The sequence below is a fragment of the Ailuropoda melanoleuca genome, chromosome 17, assembly GCF_002007445.2.
Source record: "Ailuropoda melanoleuca isolate Jingjing chromosome 17, ASM200744v2, whole genome shotgun sequence".
In the NCBI taxonomy this organism is placed as follows: Eukaryota; Metazoa; Chordata; class Mammalia; order Carnivora; family Ursidae; genus Ailuropoda; species Ailuropoda melanoleuca.
The window spans coordinates 10,597,727-10,620,429 of NC_048234.1; the positions used below are offsets into that span (position 1 = coordinate 10,597,727).

The 22,703-nt window shown below is 43.7% G+C and overlaps 1 protein-coding gene across 9 annotated transcripts in view; it reads right to left on the bottom strand.

Moving 5' to 3' along the window:
- SPECC1 (sperm antigen with calponin homology and coiled-coil domains 1) overlaps positions 1-22,703 on the bottom strand; it is a 271,543-nt gene that overhangs the window by 151,338 nt on the left and 97,502 nt on the right. The window contains exon 1 of one of the 9 annotated variants that reach the window (XM_034647246.1): positions 1,683-1,936. The exons of 7 other annotated variants lie outside the window; for them this stretch is intronic. In XM_034647246.1, coding sequence (XP_034503137.1) covers positions 1,683-1,722 — 40 coding nt within the window. In that variant the 5' untranslated portion in view covers positions 1,723-1,936. Of the gene's footprint in view, positions 1-1,682; positions 1,937-22,703 lie in introns of those variants that run through there. One more of the 9 variants, XM_034647249.1, reaches the window with a different exon arrangement.

Here is a 22,703-nt window from a genome sequence, read left to right on the forward strand (position 1 = left end):
AAGAAAGAAAGAAAGAAAGAGAAAGAAAGAAAGAAAGAGAAAGAAAGAAAGAAAGAAAGAAAGAAAGAAAGAAAGAAAAAGAAAGAAAGAAAGAAAGAAAGAAAGAAAGAAAGAAAGAAAGAAAGAAAGAAATTGGAACCCAAATAACTCTTAAAAGCTCTAGGAGAGGGGTAGTCTCTTCGCAATTTTGACACAAAAGGAATGACTTTTTACAATACCTGGGCAGTTGTATACCAATGAGGTGTTTTTAAAATGTTACATATCCTTTACCTAATAGTTTATCATAGCGCTGTTTATAACGAAGGCATTATTTTGCAAATATTGGTTGTTCTGCCCAAAGAAGTTCGGATAACTGCTGTGCAATGCAGAGTTACCCCTATGTAATCTACACAGTAACCCTGTCTCTGAATGTCTTCTTCATAGTGTTCCCATGTGGCAAAGTTTTCCATCCTTGTTCTTGTACCAGTCCAAGGCACCCCACCTCTGCCCAGCCTCAAGGATACCGCCTAAGGCTGCTTGGCCTCCCTGCCAAGACCCGGAGCTGAGGCCCTGGGAGGTGAGTGAAGAGCAAGGGACCGAGGCTTGGAAGACCAAGGGTCTATGTACAGCGCTGCTCCCAATTCCAGGGATGTCACTTGCACAAGTCACTCCGCCTCTCAAAGCATCAATGTCCTCAGTCAAATCCCAATTAAAAAATTACACCCTTGAGAAATTTTTGAAGAGTTCTGACTCTGTCACAGGGACGCATACGTACTCGCCACCTGCCACTCCAGTATTCCAGCATTAAGTCGACCATCTCTCCCCAATTAGCCAAGATGCAATTTTTTTCGAAGCTAAATTAAATTCCACTTCCTTCATGTGACAGAACAGAAATGTTCTGGTTTTGTTTTTAAACACAACCCCGTGGTTATCAGCATCTAAATCTGTGCCGGAGGCCAGGATGATGAACCAGAAGATGAAAACTAGAGCCCAGCTGACTCTCCACCAGGCTCGCTTAATTTCTGAGGAAATAAAAATTTGATAAGCCGGCGAAGTTTCTGGTATCCCAGAATAAGCACGGACTATTTTGGGTAAGAAACAGTCACAATCAAACCCTTGGTCTGAGGATGAGTAACAGATCTGCTGACGGGTTGCCACCTTCCACGGGACACCAGAAAGTGTGTGATATGCAAATGATGCACCGCAAAATGGACAATGAACCAGAACACGACTGCTAAGTCACACTTTTCGTTGCAAATGCCCAGAAAGTCTGCAAGAACGGCCTCCACGCACGGTCTTGGAGACCCTGTCCGGCCGGCAGACGGGGGGGCAAGTCAGATCCCCCGGGATATCCGCACCGAGCCCCGCACCCCCTGACCCCCCTCTCCACGGGCCTGGCCTGCGTGCTCCGGGCCACGGAGACCCGCTCCCGCCCGCCCCACTCGCTGCGTCCGGGCGGACCCAGGGCTTCCAGGTACGTGTTTATAGTGAGTGGCATTTCCTTGTCGCGGAACAGGCACAGGTAATTTCACAACCCCATTAGCGCATTCCAAAGGCAAGAATCACATCCCGGGAACTTCACCTTTCCACTCGCCCCCTGGGCGCCCGCGGGAAGCGCGGCGGCCGCTGGCCCGAAAGGCGGGTGGGGGAAGGGCGCCGGGCCGGGGAGGGGGCGCGGCGCGACCCCCGCCGACAGCACAGACCTGGTTCGGGATCCTCGGGCCGCCCCGAGTGGTTGCCCATGCTCGGCTGACGCCGGCAGCGGCCGGGTGGGCGGCCTCGGACAGGGTGTCCGCCGTGCTGCGGCTCGCGCCGGCTCCGGCTGCCGAGGCAGCTGCGTCCGGCGGGTCCGCTCCAGTCAAAGAAAGGGCCGGGCGCCTTCCAGTTCCCGGCGGCCGCCGGCGGAGCCGCTCCTCGCCCGCGCGGGCGGGCCCCGCCCACCTCATCTGCATACCGCCTGCTCTCAGGCCCGCCCACCTCTACTCCAGGCGGCCGGCCCGGCGAGGCCCGCCCATCTCATCTGCATAGCGCCCTCCCACCTCCTCTGCATATCGCTCTAGAGCATCCGAAGGGTTCCCTCCCACGCGTGGGAGGGCCGCACCAGCTGACCGACTTCAGGCCTCTAGGGGCGGACGCTGAGAACGGCAGCTGGACAGGGTAGGCTGGAAAAACCCCACTGCGAGGAGGCTAACGCCAAGGGCCACGAGAAAGGCAAGATCCTGCGCGTGAGACTTCAGATCTCATGTCAGGGCAGGAAAAATCTAGAGTTGGCATGGTACAGGCGCTTTAGACATTTCCTGGGTAAATGAAAGAATGGACGCACAAGCAACTCTTGAGGAGGACGTGAAGAAGAATAACACTTTAACAAAGACGTGCCCGCTGTCCAAGATGAATACTACCTCAAATAATAAAAATGCATACCAGTCCTTAGTGGTAACTGGTTTTGTTGCTATCAGAAATGACTAACTTATGGAAATTGCCCTAAACGACTTGCATAGTTAATCTGACCGTTAAAACACTTAGAAATAAGTAAATCTTGGCAGTGGAAAATATTTAGGGCTAATAAAATCATGAGTGGAACGGCTAGTTCTTTCTGCATTACTGGAACGCTATGGCCCATTCTCAGTTCTCACTGTACCTATCAACATCTTAAGTCACAGCCGATCATTCAACTCCCAAAACAGGAGGAGTTCAGACAGCAGAACCCCGCCTCTCTGGTCTCCTCCTCTCAATCCCCTTTGTTGGTTTCTCCTCCTCTCTTTGATCTCTAGCACCCGGAGTGCTCCAAAGCCCAGGGGTCTCTATCCACCACGGTCATCTCTTTTCTAACTTGGCTGCCCGCACCAATACCCTCTTCTGTATTCCAGACTCATTTAACCATCTACCTTCCTGACACCTCCACTTAGGTGTCTTAATAAGCATCTCGGATTTAACTAGAAAAAAACCCAAATTCTTGATTTTCTTCCATAGCTGTCTCATATAGTCTTCTCTATCTCCATAAATGGAATATGCCAGAATACTTATCATGAATGGCACCACGTCTCAGCACTTCTCACCACTTCCATAGCTACCACCTGGTCCAAGCCACGGACCATCCCACGAGGATGATTGCAACTGCCCCCTACCCAGTCTCCCGTCTTCTGCCCTTGCCTCTTATGTTCTAATCTTCACATGGCAGAGTGATTTGACCTAAAACCTAGGTCAAATCATACCACACCTCCATTTACAATGCTCCAATAGCTTTCTGTCTCACCGGGAGGAAGAGCCAACGCCCTTACACTGGCCTCCACTGCCCTGAATAATCTTCGCCTCCTTCCATCAGTGGACTCACCTTCTCCCTCTCACACTGCTTTCTGCTACAGTGGCCTCCTCACTGTTTCTCAAATAAGCCAGTCACGCTCCCAACCCAAGGGCCTTTGCCCCTGCTGCTCCCTTTGTCTGGAACGCTCTTGCCCCACATTCCTACATTACATAGACCACATGTTTCATTCTCTTTCACTTCCTAGGTCTCTGGTCCAATGTCATTTCATTAAGAGGGGCTTCTCTGTCACACCACATTAAATAGTAAGCCAGACCCTCCATGTACACACTGCCCTGCTTTGTTGACCTCTGGAATGCATATCACCATTTAGTGTGCTATATATGTACTTGTTGACTGGTTTATTATCTCCCCACTAGATTGCAAACTTCCTAAGAACGGGGAATGAATGAATGAATTTATAGGCTGTACCATAAACCAGTCAGCTCGTACACATGACTTCCTTTTGACAGTGCCGTGAGTTGGCTTCTCCAACAAAACTAATTTGTCAAAAAGAGGAGCCATGGTTCTATTTCTGTAACCTACACAACCGAGTGCAACACTGAGCACACAGAAACAAACGTACTAAGGAAAATAAATTGCATAGGATAATTTTAGAGCAGAAATGTATATGAAATCAAGTTCAGCCTCCCCACCTCCTTTTTTAAAGGTGAAGAATGAGCCCAGAAAAGATGGTTGACTTCAAATATTTATGAGATGATGGACAAAGGCTGCAATTGTGAACCCTGGAACAGTGACACAACTTCAATTTACAGAACAGTTACATCCTTATCCACAGAGTTTTGAAAACTGATGAGTCATTTTATTAATCCCATAAAATGTTCAGCAATTAATATGTGTCTGTTTATGACAGCTAAATAAGACACCAACCCAAGATACCTCCTGGACTCTATGGCTCTTGCTCTGTCACTTTTTTTAAAAAGATTTATTTATTTATTTTAGAGAGAGAGTGCAAGCACACAAGTGGGGTGAGGGGCAAAGGAAGGGTGAGAGAGAGAATCTTCCAGAAGACACCCCACTGAGCATGGAGCCCGACCAGGGGCTCAATCTCACACCCATGAGATCATGACCTGAGCCTAAATCAAGAGCCGGACACTTAACTGACTGAACCACCCAGGCATCCCAGGCCTCTATGCTTTTATATCTTTTATATTCTCTCTGATTTGATACGCTTCCTATAATCTGGCTTCTATAATCTGGCTTCCTGGCAAATACCTATTCATCTTTTAAATTCTTGATCAGATAGGCGTCTGGGTGGCTCAGTAAGTTAAGCATCTGCCTTCGGCTCAGGTCATGATCCCGGGGTCCTGGAATGGAGCCCGCATCGGGCTCCAAGCTCTGTGGGGAGTCTATTTCTCCCTCTGCCGCTCCCCACCACTCATGCTCTCTCTCTCTCTTTCAAATAAATAAGATCATATTTTTTAAAAAGATTTAAATTCTTGCTCAGGTAGGAGCACCTGGGTGGCTCAGTCAGTTGAGCGTTGGTCTCTTAATTTCAGCTCAGGTCATGATCTGAGGATGGTGGGATCGAGCCCCGCGTGGGGCCCTGAGCTGAGTGTGGAGCCAGCTTAAGATTCTCTCTTTTCTTCTCCCTCTGCCTCTCCTCCCTGCTCCTGCACTCTCTCTCTTAAATAAAAATAGTAACAATAATTAATTAATTAATCCTTGCTCAGGCATCAATCACTTCCAGTGAGCCTTCCCATCCCAACCAGAATTAAGTACTCTCTCCCTCATGAAAATTCTGTATACCTTGTATAGTCTTTCCCACAGAACCACATTATTTCAACCATTCTCCTTTATATGACTATAAGCTCATGGTGTGGCAATGATGCTGTCTTAATAATTTTTGCATTCCTTCTATCTAATGTATAGTAAATGAAGTAAATAATATATTTAATTGCTCTATCAGCTAGAATGCTAACTTCTCAAACAAACAAAATATCTCTGTGATGGTTACTTAAACTTCTGAAGTTTGATACCCAGAGAAATCCTATGTTATTGAAATGAGAAGGCTAAATTTTATAAAAGTCAAGTCTGTCCCAATTAATCTATGATTTTATTTATTGTTTTTTTTAAAGATTTTATATATTTATTTGTCAGAGAGAGAGAGAGACAGAGAGAGTGCACAAGCAGGGTGAGAGGCAGGCAGAGGGAGAAGCAGGCTCCCCAGTGAGCAGGGAGCCCGATGGGAGATTCGATCCCAGGACCCTGGGATCAAACCTGAGCCAAAGGCAGACGCTTAACCACCTGAGCCACCCAGGTGTCCCTAATCTATGATTTTAGCAAAATGCAAATTAATCATGAACTCAATGTGTTTATTCCAAAATTCACCTGGATGAATAAAGACATTGGACAATATAAGAAAATTTATAAGAGGAAGAATAAAGAGATTTACCTTATTAGAGTTTTAAAAAAAATGCCATAAAACTACATAAGAAAAATAGTATGGCTACCACAGAATGGAAATGCGAAAAAACCTCAGATTTAAAAGAATTTAGGACAAAGTAGCACTTCAAAAGAAGTGAGACCCATATCTCACCCTTTATGCCGAAATAAAGCCCAATTCAATATAAATTTAATTGTAAAATATGAAAATATAAAAGTCCTAGAAGTGAATGTGAATGAATATTTTTATCATATTGAGGGGGAAGAAAGCCTTTATCATTCCACGTTTCATTTTGAACAATTTCAAAATCATAGACAAGTGTGGAGAGAACACGACGGTGAACACCCTCATATATCGATCGCCTACAATTACCAATTGTAAGCATTCTACCATTTGCTTTTTATCTCTCCGCCCTTCCATTTTTCTTCACATTGAGTCATTTGAAAGTACACTGCAGACATTTTTCTTCACATTGAGTCATTTGAAAGTACACTGCAGACATCATGACCCTTCACCCGTAAACGCTTCCACCATGATCTCCTAAGGCATTCTCCTTCAATAGCATTATCTCATCCAAGAAAAATAATATTTTCAAAATATCATATATCATATAGTATGCAGCCCATATTAAAATTCCCCCAAATGTCTCCAAAATCTATGTATTTTTAAACAACAGGATCCGATCAATGTTAATTACTGGGTAAACAAGGCACATCCTCAAACAACCTTGATCAGTGAGTTTGAGATGCTGATAGAGGCTGCCTGATAAAGCCATTTTAAAGGAGGCTGGGGCACCTGGGTGGCTCCATTGGTTGGGCATCTGACTTCGGCTCAGGTCATGATCTCAGGGTCTGGGCATGGAGCCCCACATTGGGCTCCCCGCTCAGTGGGGAGTCTGCTTCTCCCTCTCCCACTGCCCCTCCCCCTGTTCATATTCTCTCAAGTAAGTAAATAAAATCTTTTTTTAAAGTAATTAATTAATAATTACTTAAAAAAGCAACAGCACAACTCTAAATTCCTATATTTTATACATGTGATTTCAAATGTAAAGTTATAACTTAGTTGATAAATTCTGTATTTTCTTTTTTGCTTCTTTTTTTTTTTAGTAGTCTCCATGCCCAATGTGGGGCTTGAACTCATGGCCTTGAGATGGAGAGTCATGTGCTCTACACGAGACAGCCAGGTGCCCCAAATTCTGTATTTTTCTATTTCATCTATTTTTGAAATGTTTATTTAAGGAAGAAAAAAAAAAGGTTTTTAGAAATAGTCATTGAATATAAAGATCCCCTGATGTTCAGACATACACAATAAAATAATTTATACATGGGCCCATTTTTATTAAAAAATACTATATGATGTTGTCCATATTCATGCATGTGGAAATACATTTGGACATGTATACAACAAATTACTACAAATAACTATATCTGAAGAAACAGAGTTATAGACGACTTTCTTTTTCTATAGCAAGTACTCTAATACCTTAACAATCAACATAATTTACTTTTATGATCAGAGAACACAAAAAAGAAAAATTGTGCATATCCTTAAACCCAGCAATTTGTCTTCTAGGAATGTATTCAAAAGAAATAATTGCAAATATATATAAACATCTCGCTTCCAAGATAATGATTCTTAATGTTTATTGAGAAATAATCCCATGCCAGGGACTATTTTAACGACTTTATGCATTTTAACTTACTCAACTCCTTACCAAAATCCAACAAGATAAATCTATTTTTTTTTTACCCAAACTAAAGATTAGAAAATGACCAAGAAGGTAAATAACTTGGCCAGGGTTACTTAGCTACGAAGTGGCGGAGTCAGGATTCGGACCTGGGTCAGGGGTCCCCTAGACCATCACCAGGTTTGGAGATTCCCTAGGAGGACTGGCGGGACTCAGCATGTAGTTGGGCTCATGGCTCGGGCTTACTCCAGGGAGAGGAAACAAAGAAGGGAAAGGACCCACGGGACAGGCCAAAAAGGAAACCAGCCAGATGCAAGCTTCCAGATAGTGGAGTCATACGGAGTAGCCTCAATTCCTCTGGCAACAGGTTGGGACAACACAAGTATGGTGGTGTAGAGGAGGGAAGCTCACCAAAGACTCAGCGCCCAGGTTTTTATAGGGGTCCAGGCCCATAGGCACTAACAAAACTCCAGACTTTCAGAAAGAAAGCAGGTGTTCAGCATCATAAGCCACAGTGTTTGCACTGACACTTTCAGCCCAGTGAGCCTGGCCTATCAGTGGGGTGCTGGAAACCATCCTGAAGTCCAAGTTCCCAGAAGCCAGCCAAGCGTCAACCTTGCAAGCAGCCTTTCTAAGGATAGCAGGCCCGCTACATTCACTTTTTTCTGCACAGTGCCCTTTCCATTTAACTCTAGACTCTGTGTTCTTAACAACTGGCCATTGCTTCCCTTTTGTTTGCAATAGCAAAAACCTTCAATGTCGAGCACAAGCAGCCTAGTTAAATAAATTATCATACAACCACACAATGGCATCCTATGCGGTCTCTAACACCACGTGCCAGATGTATTAAGTGATAAAGCAGAACAGTGTATATATTAAGAATATAATTCTCTTTTTTTTGTACATTAACAAACAAAAATTATCTGTATACAAACTCCTAGATAAGTAGGAAAGGGTTTGGAAAATTATTCCTCAAATTTCTGGTCAGGGGTGGCTCTTTTTGAGTGGGTATGATTTTTATGTCTTTTATGTCCTTTTTTTGACTGTCCATATATTTTAAATTTTGTTCTGATATGCATATACTGTTTTTTGCTTTGCAATTAAAAAAATTATTTTGAAAAAAATCACAAATATTCTTAAAATCATTTTAGGTAAAATTGCTTATGTTACAAAAAGATTCTTTAGTTTCTAGGAGGATTCCTTAAAAAATTATTAATCCAGCCATATACTTATTTAATATATACTCATTTCTTCTCTATAACAGTGTTAAGAATTGGGCTTAATCTGAAGGTGGTACCATGAGACAGTTCATATTTTTACTAAACACCAAAGTGTGCATCCACCACTTTGTAATAACATAACATCAAACTTTAATTTTAAACATTTATTACAAGAAGCATAAAATAATCAAAATTAGAAATATAATGATCCTCTATGTACCTGACAACCCAATTTCAACAATTAGCAATTCATGCTCAATCTAGTTTCATCTACCATCATCCACTTCTCTATCCTCAGTTATTTTGAAACAAATCCCAGATATTCTATTTCTTTGGTAAATATTTCAGTATGTATTCTTAAGGATAAGGACTCCTTAAAAAAAAATTCCATTATCCCAACTGAAAAAAAATAATTTCTTATCAAATTGCTAATCAGAGGTCAACTTTCCCCTTGTGCCTGGATTTTTAAAAATCATGATTCATACCACTACACACCTATCAGAATGGTGAAAGCCCAAAACACTGACAATATCAAATGCTGGTGAGGCTGGTGTTGGAGCAACAGGAATGCTCTGGGGCATTGCTCTTGGGAGTGTAGACTGGTACACACACCTAGGAAAAGAGTTGCAGCTTCTTACAAAACTAAACATATCCTTACCACACAACCCATCAGTCACGCTCCTTGGCATTCACCCACATGAGCTGGAAAGTAACATTCACACGAAAACCTGCACACAAATGTTGCCGGCAGCTTTATTCATAATTGCCAAAACTTGAAAGCAATCAGGATGTTGAATGGGTGAATGGACATACAAACTGTGGTCCATCCAGACAACGGAATGAGTATCATTCAGTGCTAAGAAAGAAATGAGCTATTAAACCACGAGAAGACATGGAGGAATCTTAAACGCACATTGCAAGTAAAGGAAGCCAGTGTGGAAAGATATATATGATTCCAACTATATGATATTCTAGAAAAGGCAAGACTATGGAGACAGTAAAAAGATCAGTGGCTGCTAGGTGTTTTGAAGACAGGGAAGGATGACTTAGGTGGAGCACAGGGTATTTTCGAGGCAGTGAAACTACTCTGTATGATACTCCAATGGTAGATACACATCATTATGCATTTGTCAAATCCCATGGAATATACAACACAAAGAGTGAACCCTAATATAAACTTTGGATTCTAGTTAATAATAATGGATCTCTATTGGCTCACCAATTGTAACAAATGTACCACACTAATGCAAGTTATTAATGACTGGGGGGATTGGGGGTGAGGGTGAGGGGTATAGAGGAACTTTCTGTATTTTCCACTCATTTTTCTGCAAACCTAAAACTGCTTTAAAAAATAAAGTTTATTCCTTTGGGAAAAAAAATCATGATTCAAAAAAAATTACCTCAAACTCAAAACAGCAACACCACAACACAGATATAACAGTCACCGGGCTATCAAGACTATCAGCCCTTCATTCTTGTCAAAGAACTCCCTGGACGTGACCCTGATGGAGAGAGAGAATCTTAATGACACAGTCCAAGCCAATTATGGTGATTCCATTTTCCATGCTAGCCACTGGGTTAAGGATGGTATGTGACTCAGCTCTGGCCAACAACACAAGGGGAGGTATGCTGGTGGGAGGGTAAGGGAAAATTCTCTTGCCCTTAAAGGGAATGCTGAAAGAGAAGCTTTGCTTCCAGTGGACATTGTCCTCTCAGCCCAAGATCACCAGAACTTCAGCAGCCATCTTGAGATGGCCAGGGGAGCTAGCCAGAGGGCCACGCCAACACGGTCAGGACAGTAGACCAGAAAGACGGAAAGAACCTGGATTCCTGATGGCGTTACTGTGCCCTCACATTAAACAACTTTTGAGTCACCTACATTTTCTTTTGTTATACAACATAGTCTATAGTTCCTTAGTGTGGAAGTCCAGCTAAATCAGCTATGATCTGACCTAGTAGCTGTTCTCTTTCTCCTCTTAAAAGTAAAAGACTCAGATTCAGGGAAATTAAGCTATCTTGCCCAGGGAGATATAGATTAAAAGTAAGGAGCTGGAACGTAATTCAGGCCTGTTGTCTCCACAGCACTTGTTTTTGTTTTTTCCTGTCTATTCCTCTTTGCCTCTGGTAGAAGCTGGGCACCAAATCTTCAGAGAGGCCAATATTCCAGGATTCAGAAAAGCAAATGGTTTCTTGCAATAAGGAACTATAAACTGTGAATGAAAATCTTGGAAATCCTTCTTGAATTACAGCAAACACATTTTTTTTTTGTCCTCAGCAGGGCTTACCTTAAATATGAATAAACACTGCTACAATCTAAATAAGATGGAGATATGATAATTAGCACTATAAAACGCTATACGCAAAAATTCCCATCGTCTGTACTTGTCTCAGCCACTGACTCATTAGTGACCATGCTGAGGCCACCCTCTGAGCAAATGAGAGCTTTATTATCCACCCACCACCTTCCCTGGGAGCTTGGCATAAATAATAAAAGAATCATCATTGGCCTTCAAGATTCTGAAGTTCACGTGTGCGTGAAAGAAAAGCCTAGGCTGAAGACCTACCTATATATTTACATAACCTAATGTTTCCGTTGGCTGCACAAGTCTAGGAGTAGAAATGGGGTCATGCTAACAGCATCAAATGGTATTTTTCTGGCTCTAGTTATTCACCAGTGTAACTTGACCTTCATCCCTACAGCAAAGTTCCCTCCCTTTATTTCTGGGAGTCCCAGGAGTGTGGCAGCTTCCAAGTTCTCAAAGCAAGAACTCGGTGCACTTGCAGCACGCGCTCCTTACGTTCTGTCGTCTACAGAGCTCCCTCGGGAAGTCCATCTGCCGCAGCCTCCACCTCCACCTTCCACTCAACTGCACAAGGAGGCTCCCGATCGCCACTGCTCCCCACTCTTGCTCCTCAGGCCAGGCCTGCCACCCACCCAGTGCTGCTGGGGCCCACGGCTTCTGTCCTCATGGGGTCACAGGACGCCCCTGCCACAAGCCTTCTCCCAAGGACTACCCATGTCTGGCTTGGACTTCCACTGCACTCAAAGCTGCCTCCCTGGCTTGGTGACTACGTCCATAATTGTCTTTGTAGCTGTATCAGTGCTGAGACAGATGCTGGGAAAGATAACCACCATAGCTTAACCCTGTTTGCTTCTGAGAGGTGGCATTCTGGATCATGCTTAACTTTCTTCGTACTTTTCTACGTTGTGTTTCAAGCTATTAAGGCTTCATAATTTCAATAAAAACAATGTCATTTTTCTCACCAAAAACTATTTGTTACCCAAAATAATAATGTAAGTGGCTTTATGTGCCCGATACTGAATATAACAGGAGACGAGATTTTCCTTGCCTTAGGGGAGCTTAGATTGCTTTTTCAATAAATATTACCCAGTATCTGTTTTATACATGACCTGACACCATTCAAGTTTTCCATCTTCTAATGGAGGGGGAAACCTCAACTTTTTTTTTTTAAGTTTATTTATTTATTTATTTATTCATTTTTTTTTTAAAGATTTTATTTATTTATTCGACAGAGATAGAGACAGCCAGCGAGAGAGGGAACACACGCAGGGGGAGAGGGAGAGGAAGAAGCAGGCTCATAGCAGAGGAGCCTGACGTGGGGCTCGATCCCATAACGCCAGGATCACGCCCTGAGCCGAAGGCAGACGCTTAACCGCTGTGCCACCCAGGTGCCCCTATTTATTTTTTAAAAGTAATCTCTACACCCAACGTGGGGCTTGAACTCATGACCGAGAGATCAAGAGTCACATGCTCTTCCAACTGAGCCAGCCAGGCGCCCCCCAAACCTCAACTTTCTTAAATAACCCAAGGGCCAAGTTGCTAGACAGAGGCCAGGCTCACGCAAAGGAAAACCAAGAGAAACGTGAACATGGGGAGAGAGTCAAAGAGGGAGTTAACAGAATTTCGTAACTATCAGAGGCAAAGTTCCTCAGGCAGATAGCATGTAGCTGGTCTAAGTCATCATTCCAGTGGTAAAAGGTGACGAGAAAAATCCAAGGAAGGATCTGTGAGGACAGAAAGCAGATTAGTGGTTGCCTGGAGCTGGGGACAAAACAGGGATTGCCTGGGACGGCACAAGGGATCTTTCTGGGATGACAGAAATGTTCTCCAGCTCGGCTGTTGGTTGTCACTCAGTCAGTTTACTAAAAACCACTGGAGCACGCATTTTAGATGAGGGAATTTTATGATATGTACATTATACTTCAGTAAAGCTGTTTTTTTGTTTTGTTTTGTTTTTTTCCTTGAATCGAGGGAGATAAATGGATGAGCCTTCAAGATTCTACGTATTATTTCCAAACCAAAAAGAGTCCGGTCCTCACTCTGAATCAATTAGCATGACTGAAGCCTGAGGGGTGCTTCGCTGCCAGGAATAGAGCCTAGAAAGACACAGGCTTTGAAGAAGAGATAAAGGGGAAAAAAGAGAGGCATCACCCACACTCGGGAGAGGCTTGCTTCCTGAATGTGCTGCCAGCAGGCCCGACGGCCGGAGTTCCGCTCAAAGCAACAGAGCATTATTAGATAGGGGATATTTCCATGCGATGTTTCAGGGGACGCCTAAAAGAGAAAGGGCACATCCTGTTGTGAGATCAAGAAAGGCTTTGTGCAGGAGGTGCTCTTGGGAGCTGTTCCTTTCACGATGAACAGCATTTCTGTCAATGTCCAGAGTGGCAGCGGGGGGCAGGGGGCAGGGGAGGGAGGCGCCTGGCATGGACATGCGCATCCCGGGCGAGCAAGGCCCCAGCCGCCGGGCTGCGTCTTTGTTCACCAGGGTGAACAAAGGCTTGATTGTGAGAAAGTCCTGAATGTGTTCAGAGAATAAGCCACCCTGTGGCCTGGGATTGGAGCTCGAGGCGCAAGCAGGGAGCACGCTGAGGCTGCACGGGGGTCACGCCGAATCAAGGCAAGGGGTTTGCCTTGGCTCCTTACCCAGTGGAGAAGGCCCAAAGGTGCTGGAGCAGAGAAGTGGTGTGAGGAGAGCCGCGGCGGAATTAGGTGACTCCAGTGATACAAAACTTGCTCCCTCACCCACTGTCTACCTACCGTTTCACATTTCACTGATTCACCAAAATAACCAACGTGCTCCCTTTTGATAAGACATCACAAGGCCCCGGGCAAGATGAACACGGTTGGTCGGTAGGCCTGTCTCCCCAACAGCAGGGCACTTCTGCTCCCACTAGCTGGGTTGTCTGCCTACGAAGGGTCAGGTGTGTTTGTTCCAAACCTGTGTATGACAGTCATACTAGTGGTTTTATTTACATCATGGAATTATTATGTAAGCCAATAAAATATGAACACAGAGAGCGAGGCATTGTTTCTTCAAAAGCCACACTGAATGCTCTGAAAAGACTCCACGGAGGTGTCCCTCAGGATTGCCTGGCGCAGCTAAAAAGAGTAGGGGAACGTTTGCAAACACGGGACAGGATTCTACACACAGTTTTCTTCTGAGGCATCTAAGCTCTTGCTTCCCGCCCCCCGCCAAATAAGTAAAATAAAGAAACTAAAACTGAAAATTATGGAAGGCGTATTACGAGAGTGAAAAGATGTGAAAGAGCTCCAAGCAACAGGTCTGCACTAAGAAAATGCCTTGGCCCTGGAACGAGAGATCAGGGAATGAATAGACCCTAGTATGTTTTAGGTGAAAACAGAATGTTTCAAGTATACATGTTGCTTTTTTTTTTTTTTTTTGGATTCCCTGATTTAACGAACTTTTCCCGATTAATGGACCCAAACTGGTCCCAGTCACACGGGACAAGAGTATACAGCAGGTATTTACAGCAATGCAATCCTGCCAGGAGGCCTCTCTGCTCGAGGTGGGCAATGCGAGGCTGGCCTGGCTCAAGGGAAGCCAGAGGAAAGGCAAAGTGGACAGATGCAGCAGGCAAAGACAATTCCACACTGAAGGGAAGGAAGGTACCCAAGAGCCCGCGAGGATTTATCTGTGTGACAGGGAAATGGCCCCGCAGTCGGGGTGAGCCCAGATGCTCGGGGAAGCAGGGAAGAAACTCTGCAACGAGGGCGGTGAGTTTCACCGAGACAAATGCGATGGGGACACAACGTGAAATCACTGAGAACAGAGACCCCTGCTGCTTTGTTAACCACTGCACCCCTGGAACCTAGAAAGATGCCTGGAGCCCAGTACACACTCTAACTATTGGTCAAAGGAGCGAATGGACGGACACACAGGTAGAAGGTCCACGAGACATTTTCAGCAGACAGCTGGGAGGAAGATTTCTGGAATGCAGGGTGCAAGTCGGGGCAGGGGGCAGGCTTGGGGGTCATCAAGGACCTCGTCTGACTCACCATCCAAGGGCCTGGAATGGTGTCTCCCACGTGGAAAGAGACAGAGGAAACATCGAAGTGGAGGTCTCTGACCCTAATAGCAACCCCATTCAGAGGTCAAAGGACTTTAATGAGGCTCCTAATCCTATCACCCGACAACATCTCCGCTAGAGAGTTGCTTGTCTAGAAGGAAGGCCTCTGTAGCAATAACAGGGAATTCTTGATTTCCTGGGGCAACACACTTCTCTGCTATTAGAACATTCTTCCATATATGAAGTCAAAACCTGGCCCGAATTTTACTGCCTGGAACCAGAAAGGAAAAGTTTCATTCTAACCAAAAAAAGGAATTGGATGGACAGCGCGCAAGTGACAGTAACTTTGGAATCTCGAGAAACAAAGCTGACGGAGTCTGGGCAAGAAACGCCTGAGCCTAAGGCAGGTAGACTTTTTTAATTGCCATAATTCCTAAGTAGGAAATTCTGTTAGGGAAGACGGTTTGAGGGGGAAATCCCATTTTATAAAAACACCTACAGTTCAGGTTCTGCTCTTGGTTCCTCATAGATACCACTTTATTTCCCGAGCTGGGTGTTGTGATACAGACAAGAAAATAGACGCAGGGAGGCTAAGCAGCTTGTCCACAGCCACACGTGATGCTTCTCCAAGGCGGGCCTCTCTGAGCCCCAGTGACTCATGGATACCGGATACCAACTGAACAGGAAGGGGGAGGGTCCAAAACAGCTAGTGTCAAAGTACAGTTATCGCGCGCCTGGGTGGCTCAGTCAGTGAAGCGTCTGCCTTCGGCTCAGGTCATGATCCCGGGGTCCTGGGATCGAGCCCCGTATCGGGCTCCCTGCTCAGCAGGGAGTCTGCTTCTCCCTCTCCCTCTGCCTGCTGCTCCCTCTGCTTGTGCTCTCTCTCAAATAAATAAATAAAATCTTAAAAAAAAAAGGGAAAGTATAGTTATTCACGATGTGCCCCGGCAAAGATGAGGGCATGTCCAACCTGAAAAATAGGACACATAGCCTTGGATGAATACGAAGTTGCCAGAAACCTATATAAAAGATGGCCTGGAAAGCTGATCCTAAAAAGGAGCTGAGGTTGGCTGCAAATGGTGAGAAGGGAAGCTACCAGGCTACCCTTGCTGCTCTGCCTGAAATTCTGTCTTCTCTCATGCACGCACACCCCCAAAATGGTCTCTCCCATGAGAAAGGGAGGTCAAACCTCAGTGCGAGGAAACTGAAGTCTAAGAAAACCCCCCAAGGAGCTTAGATGTCCTGGCCCCGGGAGAAATTACGACCCCAAATGCTGAGCTAACTTGTGAATGCGGTCAGCAACTGCTGTCAGTAGCCACCGACAAATGACAAAACGGTGGCAGAGAGATGCCAACCCAGAGCGAGGTGGCTCCCCGGGATGGAATGATCTTCGAAGAACACTGCTCAGAGAGGAAGCGCGGGTGCAGAATGCTAATGTACATTTGCTCCCATTCACAGCGGGTACCCCTAGAAGGGGACCAGATTGCCAGAGGCTACCACACCCCGGCAAGCAGGGTGGCCGGGCAAAGGGGTGAGGGGCAAAACTCTTCACTATGCCCTTCCCGTTTTGAGTTGTGTGAACTGTGTTACCTATTCAAAAAGGAAGTAAGTAAAAATATAAATAAATAAATAAATTTGTTAATTAATATTTCACCTGATGAAGACCTGGAGTTCGGTAGAAGAGATGTGTAGAGGGATGGCTTGTAAGGGCCTAGAAAGAGATCACCAGGTGCCCATATGGGCTAACTAGGAAAACTCACTGAGAATGAGCCATACTGCTCTAGGACCCTTTCCGCTTGCTTTGTTTCTTTTTCTTTTTTGCTATTACTATTTTTAAAATTTTCAAGTAATCTCTGCACCCCACCTGGGGCTCGAACTCACAACCCCAAGATCAAGCGTTGCACGCTCTTCCGATGGAGCCAGCCGGGCGCCCCTCCGCTTGCTTTCATTTCAAAATCCACAGACCTGGCTACAGCCTAGGGCAGGAGTGGTGGTGGTGGTGGTGGATTACTCTGCTTGAGGTCACACAGGTGACCACAGGTGTGGCAGGAAGGTTCCATGTGATTCTTCTCAGTCTTGCTGTCGCTCCATTGACTCTGCACAAGCCTTGTCTTCCGCTCCTCTGGCCTCAAGCTCACATGTAGCTTCTAATGCAATTCCCTGCCCAGAGACTATCAAAGATATGTTGATTTAACCGATGATAAATTTCTTGGCTTAATGGTCCAAAACTAATTCCTACAGCATAAAACCACCACAACGGGGCTGTCTTTTGGGATGGATCAAATAAGGATAAATATCCCATCCAACAGCATTAAGGAAATCGGGGCCACGTTCAGTTGAGGGGGGGTACCAACCGTACACACTCTACTCTGTACCGTAATCGGCTTGGGAACAATACTTTCCACAGTAGGAAACTCATTTTTGATATGGAAATCAATATGCGAACAAAGACAATTCACCAGCAAGTTCAGGCGTCCACACAACCTTTCGGGGAGAAAGACTACAATACTGTATTCCTGTGTGTTGGCAGCCAGGAAAAGCAGCAGAAGAGAACAGAGCTGATCATGTTTTCCATTGAGCCACTTGAACATTTCAGAAGGTCATGGCCAAGTTCAAGGACTGGAACTTTAATGTTCCATGAATTCAGTGGAAAGACCTCCAGTTTCCCTTCCATCCAACGTGATGATTACACAGACCCAGAAAAGGGGAACTTTCTTCTGGAACATAAAACTTGCCCTACAGTGGGACCCTCTCATTCCTTCCCTTTTCTGCTCTTCCAGAATGAAGCCCGGGGAATTGGTAGCAGGGCACACTGTTCCGACCATGAACCAGCTCGAACTAAAGGAACAATGCCCGTGATCACTGTCTTAGAAGAATAAATTAACGCAGACATTTAGAAGGGGCATCTGACCCCATGAAAGGACTTTAGTCACAGTGTTCGAACAGAAAGGACAGTCAGAGAGGAGAATGTCCTCACCCCCCACCTTCAGCACTATACCCATAGAATGCCTGAGTTTTCACAACGACCCCTGCCATAGATATTCGGTGAATCGTCTTACTTTTCAGCTAACAGACACTGATTGGTTATTAACATAAACATCCATCATTGGTAATATACAATCCCTGTTCCGGAAGCTTACGGACATATTATTACCCCAACACGTAATCCAATCTTCTCTCCTGGCATGGGCATCACTTGGTGTAAGTGAACTGAAATTTACTGGGAACGTGGTGGTTTTGATTAAATACTGCAGAGAGAGTGTAAATTTCTGAATTGTTTTACGAGTAATAAAGGAGAAAATATTAACCTACTGAGTGGTAGTGGGGTATCCAGCCATATTATATTTGCTTTACATCATGACTGTTGATTTTATAATATTGAATCCCTTGTTCCCTTCGGATTCCTAAAGGAGACTTTTTTTTTTAATGTTTCAGCCCCAGAAAGAGTTGTGTGTTTCATTAATAACTAGCTTCTTTTCATTTTGTCCACATGAATCAGGTTTCCCTCTTTCTTCTGGCTGCTAAGAAACTTAGTGCCAAGCTCACAGCCTCCCACGGGGCACTTGGGATAATCATGTCATTGCACATGGGGAGCTGTGGCTTTTAACCAGCCAGCCCATTTCTTCTAAGGTGTCGAATTCATGTGTACAGTGATTTGTAGTATTCCTTTTATCTTTCTCACTCTGCAGGGTTGGTGGTGATAATCCTATTTTGTTCCATCTTGGTCATCTGTATTTTCTCTTTTCTTCTCTGTCAGTCTTGCTGGAGGTTTGTCAACTTCACATCCATCGTTCTGAGAACCAGCTCTTTGTGGGTGGGGCGCCTGGGTGGCTCAGTCAGTTAAGTGTCTGACTCTTGGTTTTGATTTTGGCTCAGGTCTTGATCTCAGGGCTGTGAATTCAAGCCCTGTGTTGCACTCCACAGTGGGTGTGGAGCCTACTTTAAAAAAAAAAAAAAAAGAACCAGCTCTTTGTCTCTTTAATTTTTCTCTATGGTTTTTCTGTTTCCAGTTGTATTGCTAGTTTTCTCTTATCTCTATTATTTGTCTGTAAAATGAAGCAAATCTTACCCGTTGCACAGAGTTATGAGATTTAAACGAAATGACATGCATAAGAACCTAGAGCAGAACCTGAAATATGGGTATTCTTATAAAATGTGATTCACCACCCTCCCCACCTACAAATATCTTCCTTAATAGAATCCCCTTTAGGAATTACAGCGGTTTTAAAAGAGTCTACCTACAGCAGTGTCTGGAGTATCTTGCTCGGGGTTTCAGTCTTTGCTTTCCTGAGATATGTTTTTTTCCCTCAGAATTACACTTGACTCAAGGTCATGTCTAGATGTACATACACAGCTGCCCCTCGAATGACACGTCTACATGTTAGGTATAACACTAAGGGTACCAACCCCCTGCACAGTCAAAAATGTGTGTATAACTCTTGACTCCCCAAAACTTAACTACTATTGTTGGCCGGAAGCCTTACTGATAACATGAACAGTCAATTAACACATATTTTGTATGTTATTATGTGCTACATACTGCATTCTTGCAATGAGGTAAGCTAGAGAAATGAAAATGGTATTAAGAAATCATAAGAGGGGAGCCTCAGTGGCTCAGTTTGGTTAAGTGTTAGACTCTTGGTTTCAGCTCAGCTCAGGTCATGATCTCACAGTCATGAGATTGAGCCCCGAGTCGGGGCTCACTCAGGGCAGAGTCTGCTTGAGATTCTCTCTCTACCTCTCCTTTGCCCCCACCCCCTGCTCGTGCATGCACGCACTCTCTCTAAGATAAATAAAATTTTAAAAATATCGTAAGAGAAAATACATTTATAATACTGTACTGTATTTATAAAAAAAATCTGCATATAAGCAGATGGGCGCAGTTCAAACCTGTGTTCAAGGGTTAACTGTATACAACCTTAAGATTCCCAAGAAATCTAAATTAAAAAATCTAGAACTAGTGAGTTCAGCAAGTTTGCAACATACAAGATAAACACACGAAAATCAATTGCACTTCATTATTCTAGCAACGAACACCAAAATTAAGTATATGGTCACATAACATTTACAATTGCTAAAAAAAAAAAAAAAAAAGAAAAGAAAAGAAAAGAAAAGAAAAGAAAAGAAAAGAAAAGAAAGAAATAGGTGTAAATCTAACAAAACACATATAGGATTTGTATGCTAAAAACTATAAGATGCTGCTAAAATTAACCAAGATCTAAATGGAGAGACATACCATGTTTGTGTTTTGAAAGACTCAACATAGTAAAGATGTCAGTTCCCAGAAGATCTCTTTGTATATGTAGATGAGATTATTTTAAAATTTAAATGAAAAGTAAAAGGAACTAGACTAGGTAAAACAACTGTGGAAAAGAGGAATAATATGAAAGAGTCAGAGTACCCGATTTCAAGACTTTTTATATAGCCACAATAATCAAGACCATGAGATATGGGCAGAGGGATAGACATAGATCAATGGTACAACACAGAAAACCCAGAAATAAATCCACACAGATATACCCAACTATCTTTCGACAGAACTGCAAAAGCAATACAGTGGAGGAAGGATACCCTGAATGGTGTTGGAGCAACTGGACATCCATAGCAAAAAAGTGAACATTGACTTAAGTCTCATAATTTATAGAAAAATTAACTAAAATGGATCCCATCTTTAAACACAAAATGTAAAACAATCACACCTTTAGAGAAAAAACATAGAAAATCTTCAAGATCTGGAGCTAGGCAAAGGGTTCTTAAACTTAACATCAAAAGCCCAATTCATATAAGAAAAAAATGGCCAATTGAACTTCATCAAAATGAAAGATTTGGGGGCGCCTGGGTGGCACAGCGGTTAAGCGTCTGCCTTCGGCTCAGGGCGTGATCTTGGCGATCTGGGATCGAGCCCCACATCAGGCTCCTCTGCTATGAGCCTGCTTCTTCCTCTCCCTCTCCCCCTGCTTGTGTTCCCTCTCTCGCTGGCTGTCTCTATCTCTGTCGAATAAATAAAATACAATCTTTAAAAAAAAAAATGAAAGATTTTGTTCTGTGAAAGATTTTACCCTGTTACAAGGGTAAAATTAAGACAAAGTGGAGATTGGGAGAAAATATTTGCAAACCACATATACAACAAAGAACTAGCATCTAGAATATATAATAAAAAACTCACAGGACTTGGTAGAAAAAAAAATCAAGCACTCCAACTGGGAAATGAGTGAATGACATGAACAAAATACTTCACTGAAGATTTTTGTAATACGATAAGCACATGAAAAGATGTTCAATATCATTAGCCATCAGGGAAATGCAAATTAAAACTACAATGAGGGGTAACTGGAGGCTGATCTGCCTTCACCTCAGGTCGTGATCCCAGGGTCTTGGGATCGAGTCCCACATCCGACTCCTTGCTCAGTGGGGAGCCTGCTTCTCCTTCTGCCTGCCACTCCCCTTTCTTGAGCCCACTCTCTGTCTCTCTGACAGATAAATAAATAAAATCTTAAAAAAAAAGACACCAAAAACTGGAAACAACTCAGATTCATGGGTGAATCGTTAAACTGTGGTACATCCATACCATGAAATACCATGAAAAAACTAAAAAGGAACAAACTCTTGACTCACACAACAACCTGGATTAATGTTCAGAGAATTATTCTGAATGTAAAAAGCCAGTCCCCAAAGCTTACAGGCTGTATGATTCCATTTCTTTTTCTTTTCTTTTTTTTTTTTTTTTTTTTTTTTAAGATTTTATTTATTTATTTAACAGAGAGAGAGACAGCCAGTGAGAGAGGAAACACAGGCAGGGGGAGTGGGAGAGGAAGAAGCAGGTTCCCACCAGAGCAGGGAGCCCGATGTGAGGCTGGATCCCAGGACTCTGGGATCATGCCCTGAGTCGAAGGCAGATGCTTAATGACTGAGCCACCCAGGCGCCCCTGATTCCATTTCTATATTCTTGAAATGACGAAGTTGTAGAAATGGAACAGATTAGTGGTTGCCTGGGTTAAGAAGAGGGTGGGGAGGGGCACCTGGGTGGTTCAGTTGGTTAAGTGACTGCCTTTGGCTCAGGTCATGATCCCAGAGTCCCTTGATCAAGTCCGCATGGGGCTCCCCGCTCAGCAGGGAGTGTGCTTCTCCCTCTGACCCTCTCCCCTCTCAGGCTCTCTCTTACTCTCTCAAATAAATGAATAAAATTTAAAAAAAAAAGAAAGAAAGAAGGGGATGGGGACACGTTCAGGGAACTGAACGTGGCTATGAAGGGACTACAGGTGGGGTCCTTGTGGTGATGGAAATGTTTTACAACCAGGCTGTACTGATGTCAGTATCCCGCTTGTGATATTTTACTATTGTTTTTGCAAGGTGTTACCGCTGGGGGAAACTGGGTAAAAAGTACAGGCGAATCTTTCTTTAGTATTCCTTACGACTGCACGTGAATCTACAATTTTTGCAAAATTGAAAGTTTATTTTCAAAACCTGAAATACATTTTCAACTTTTATACTGACTTTAATTTACGTTTTGATGAAAATTTATATAAAAACTATACACTTTGAAAATCATTACTTTTTTGTTTTTGAGGATGATTATAAATCATGAAGTGATAAAAATTAGAACACAGTAATATGGAACACGGGGGAAAAAAGCTGGGGAGAAGAAGAAAAAACAGAACAAACTTTGCCACATAATATTCAATCATTCCTGATAAAAACAATGAAAATGAGCAAGAAAATTATTTTCATCAAATCCACAGCCTAAAGGGTGATCTGAAATCCCAGATGCTTCCTATTCC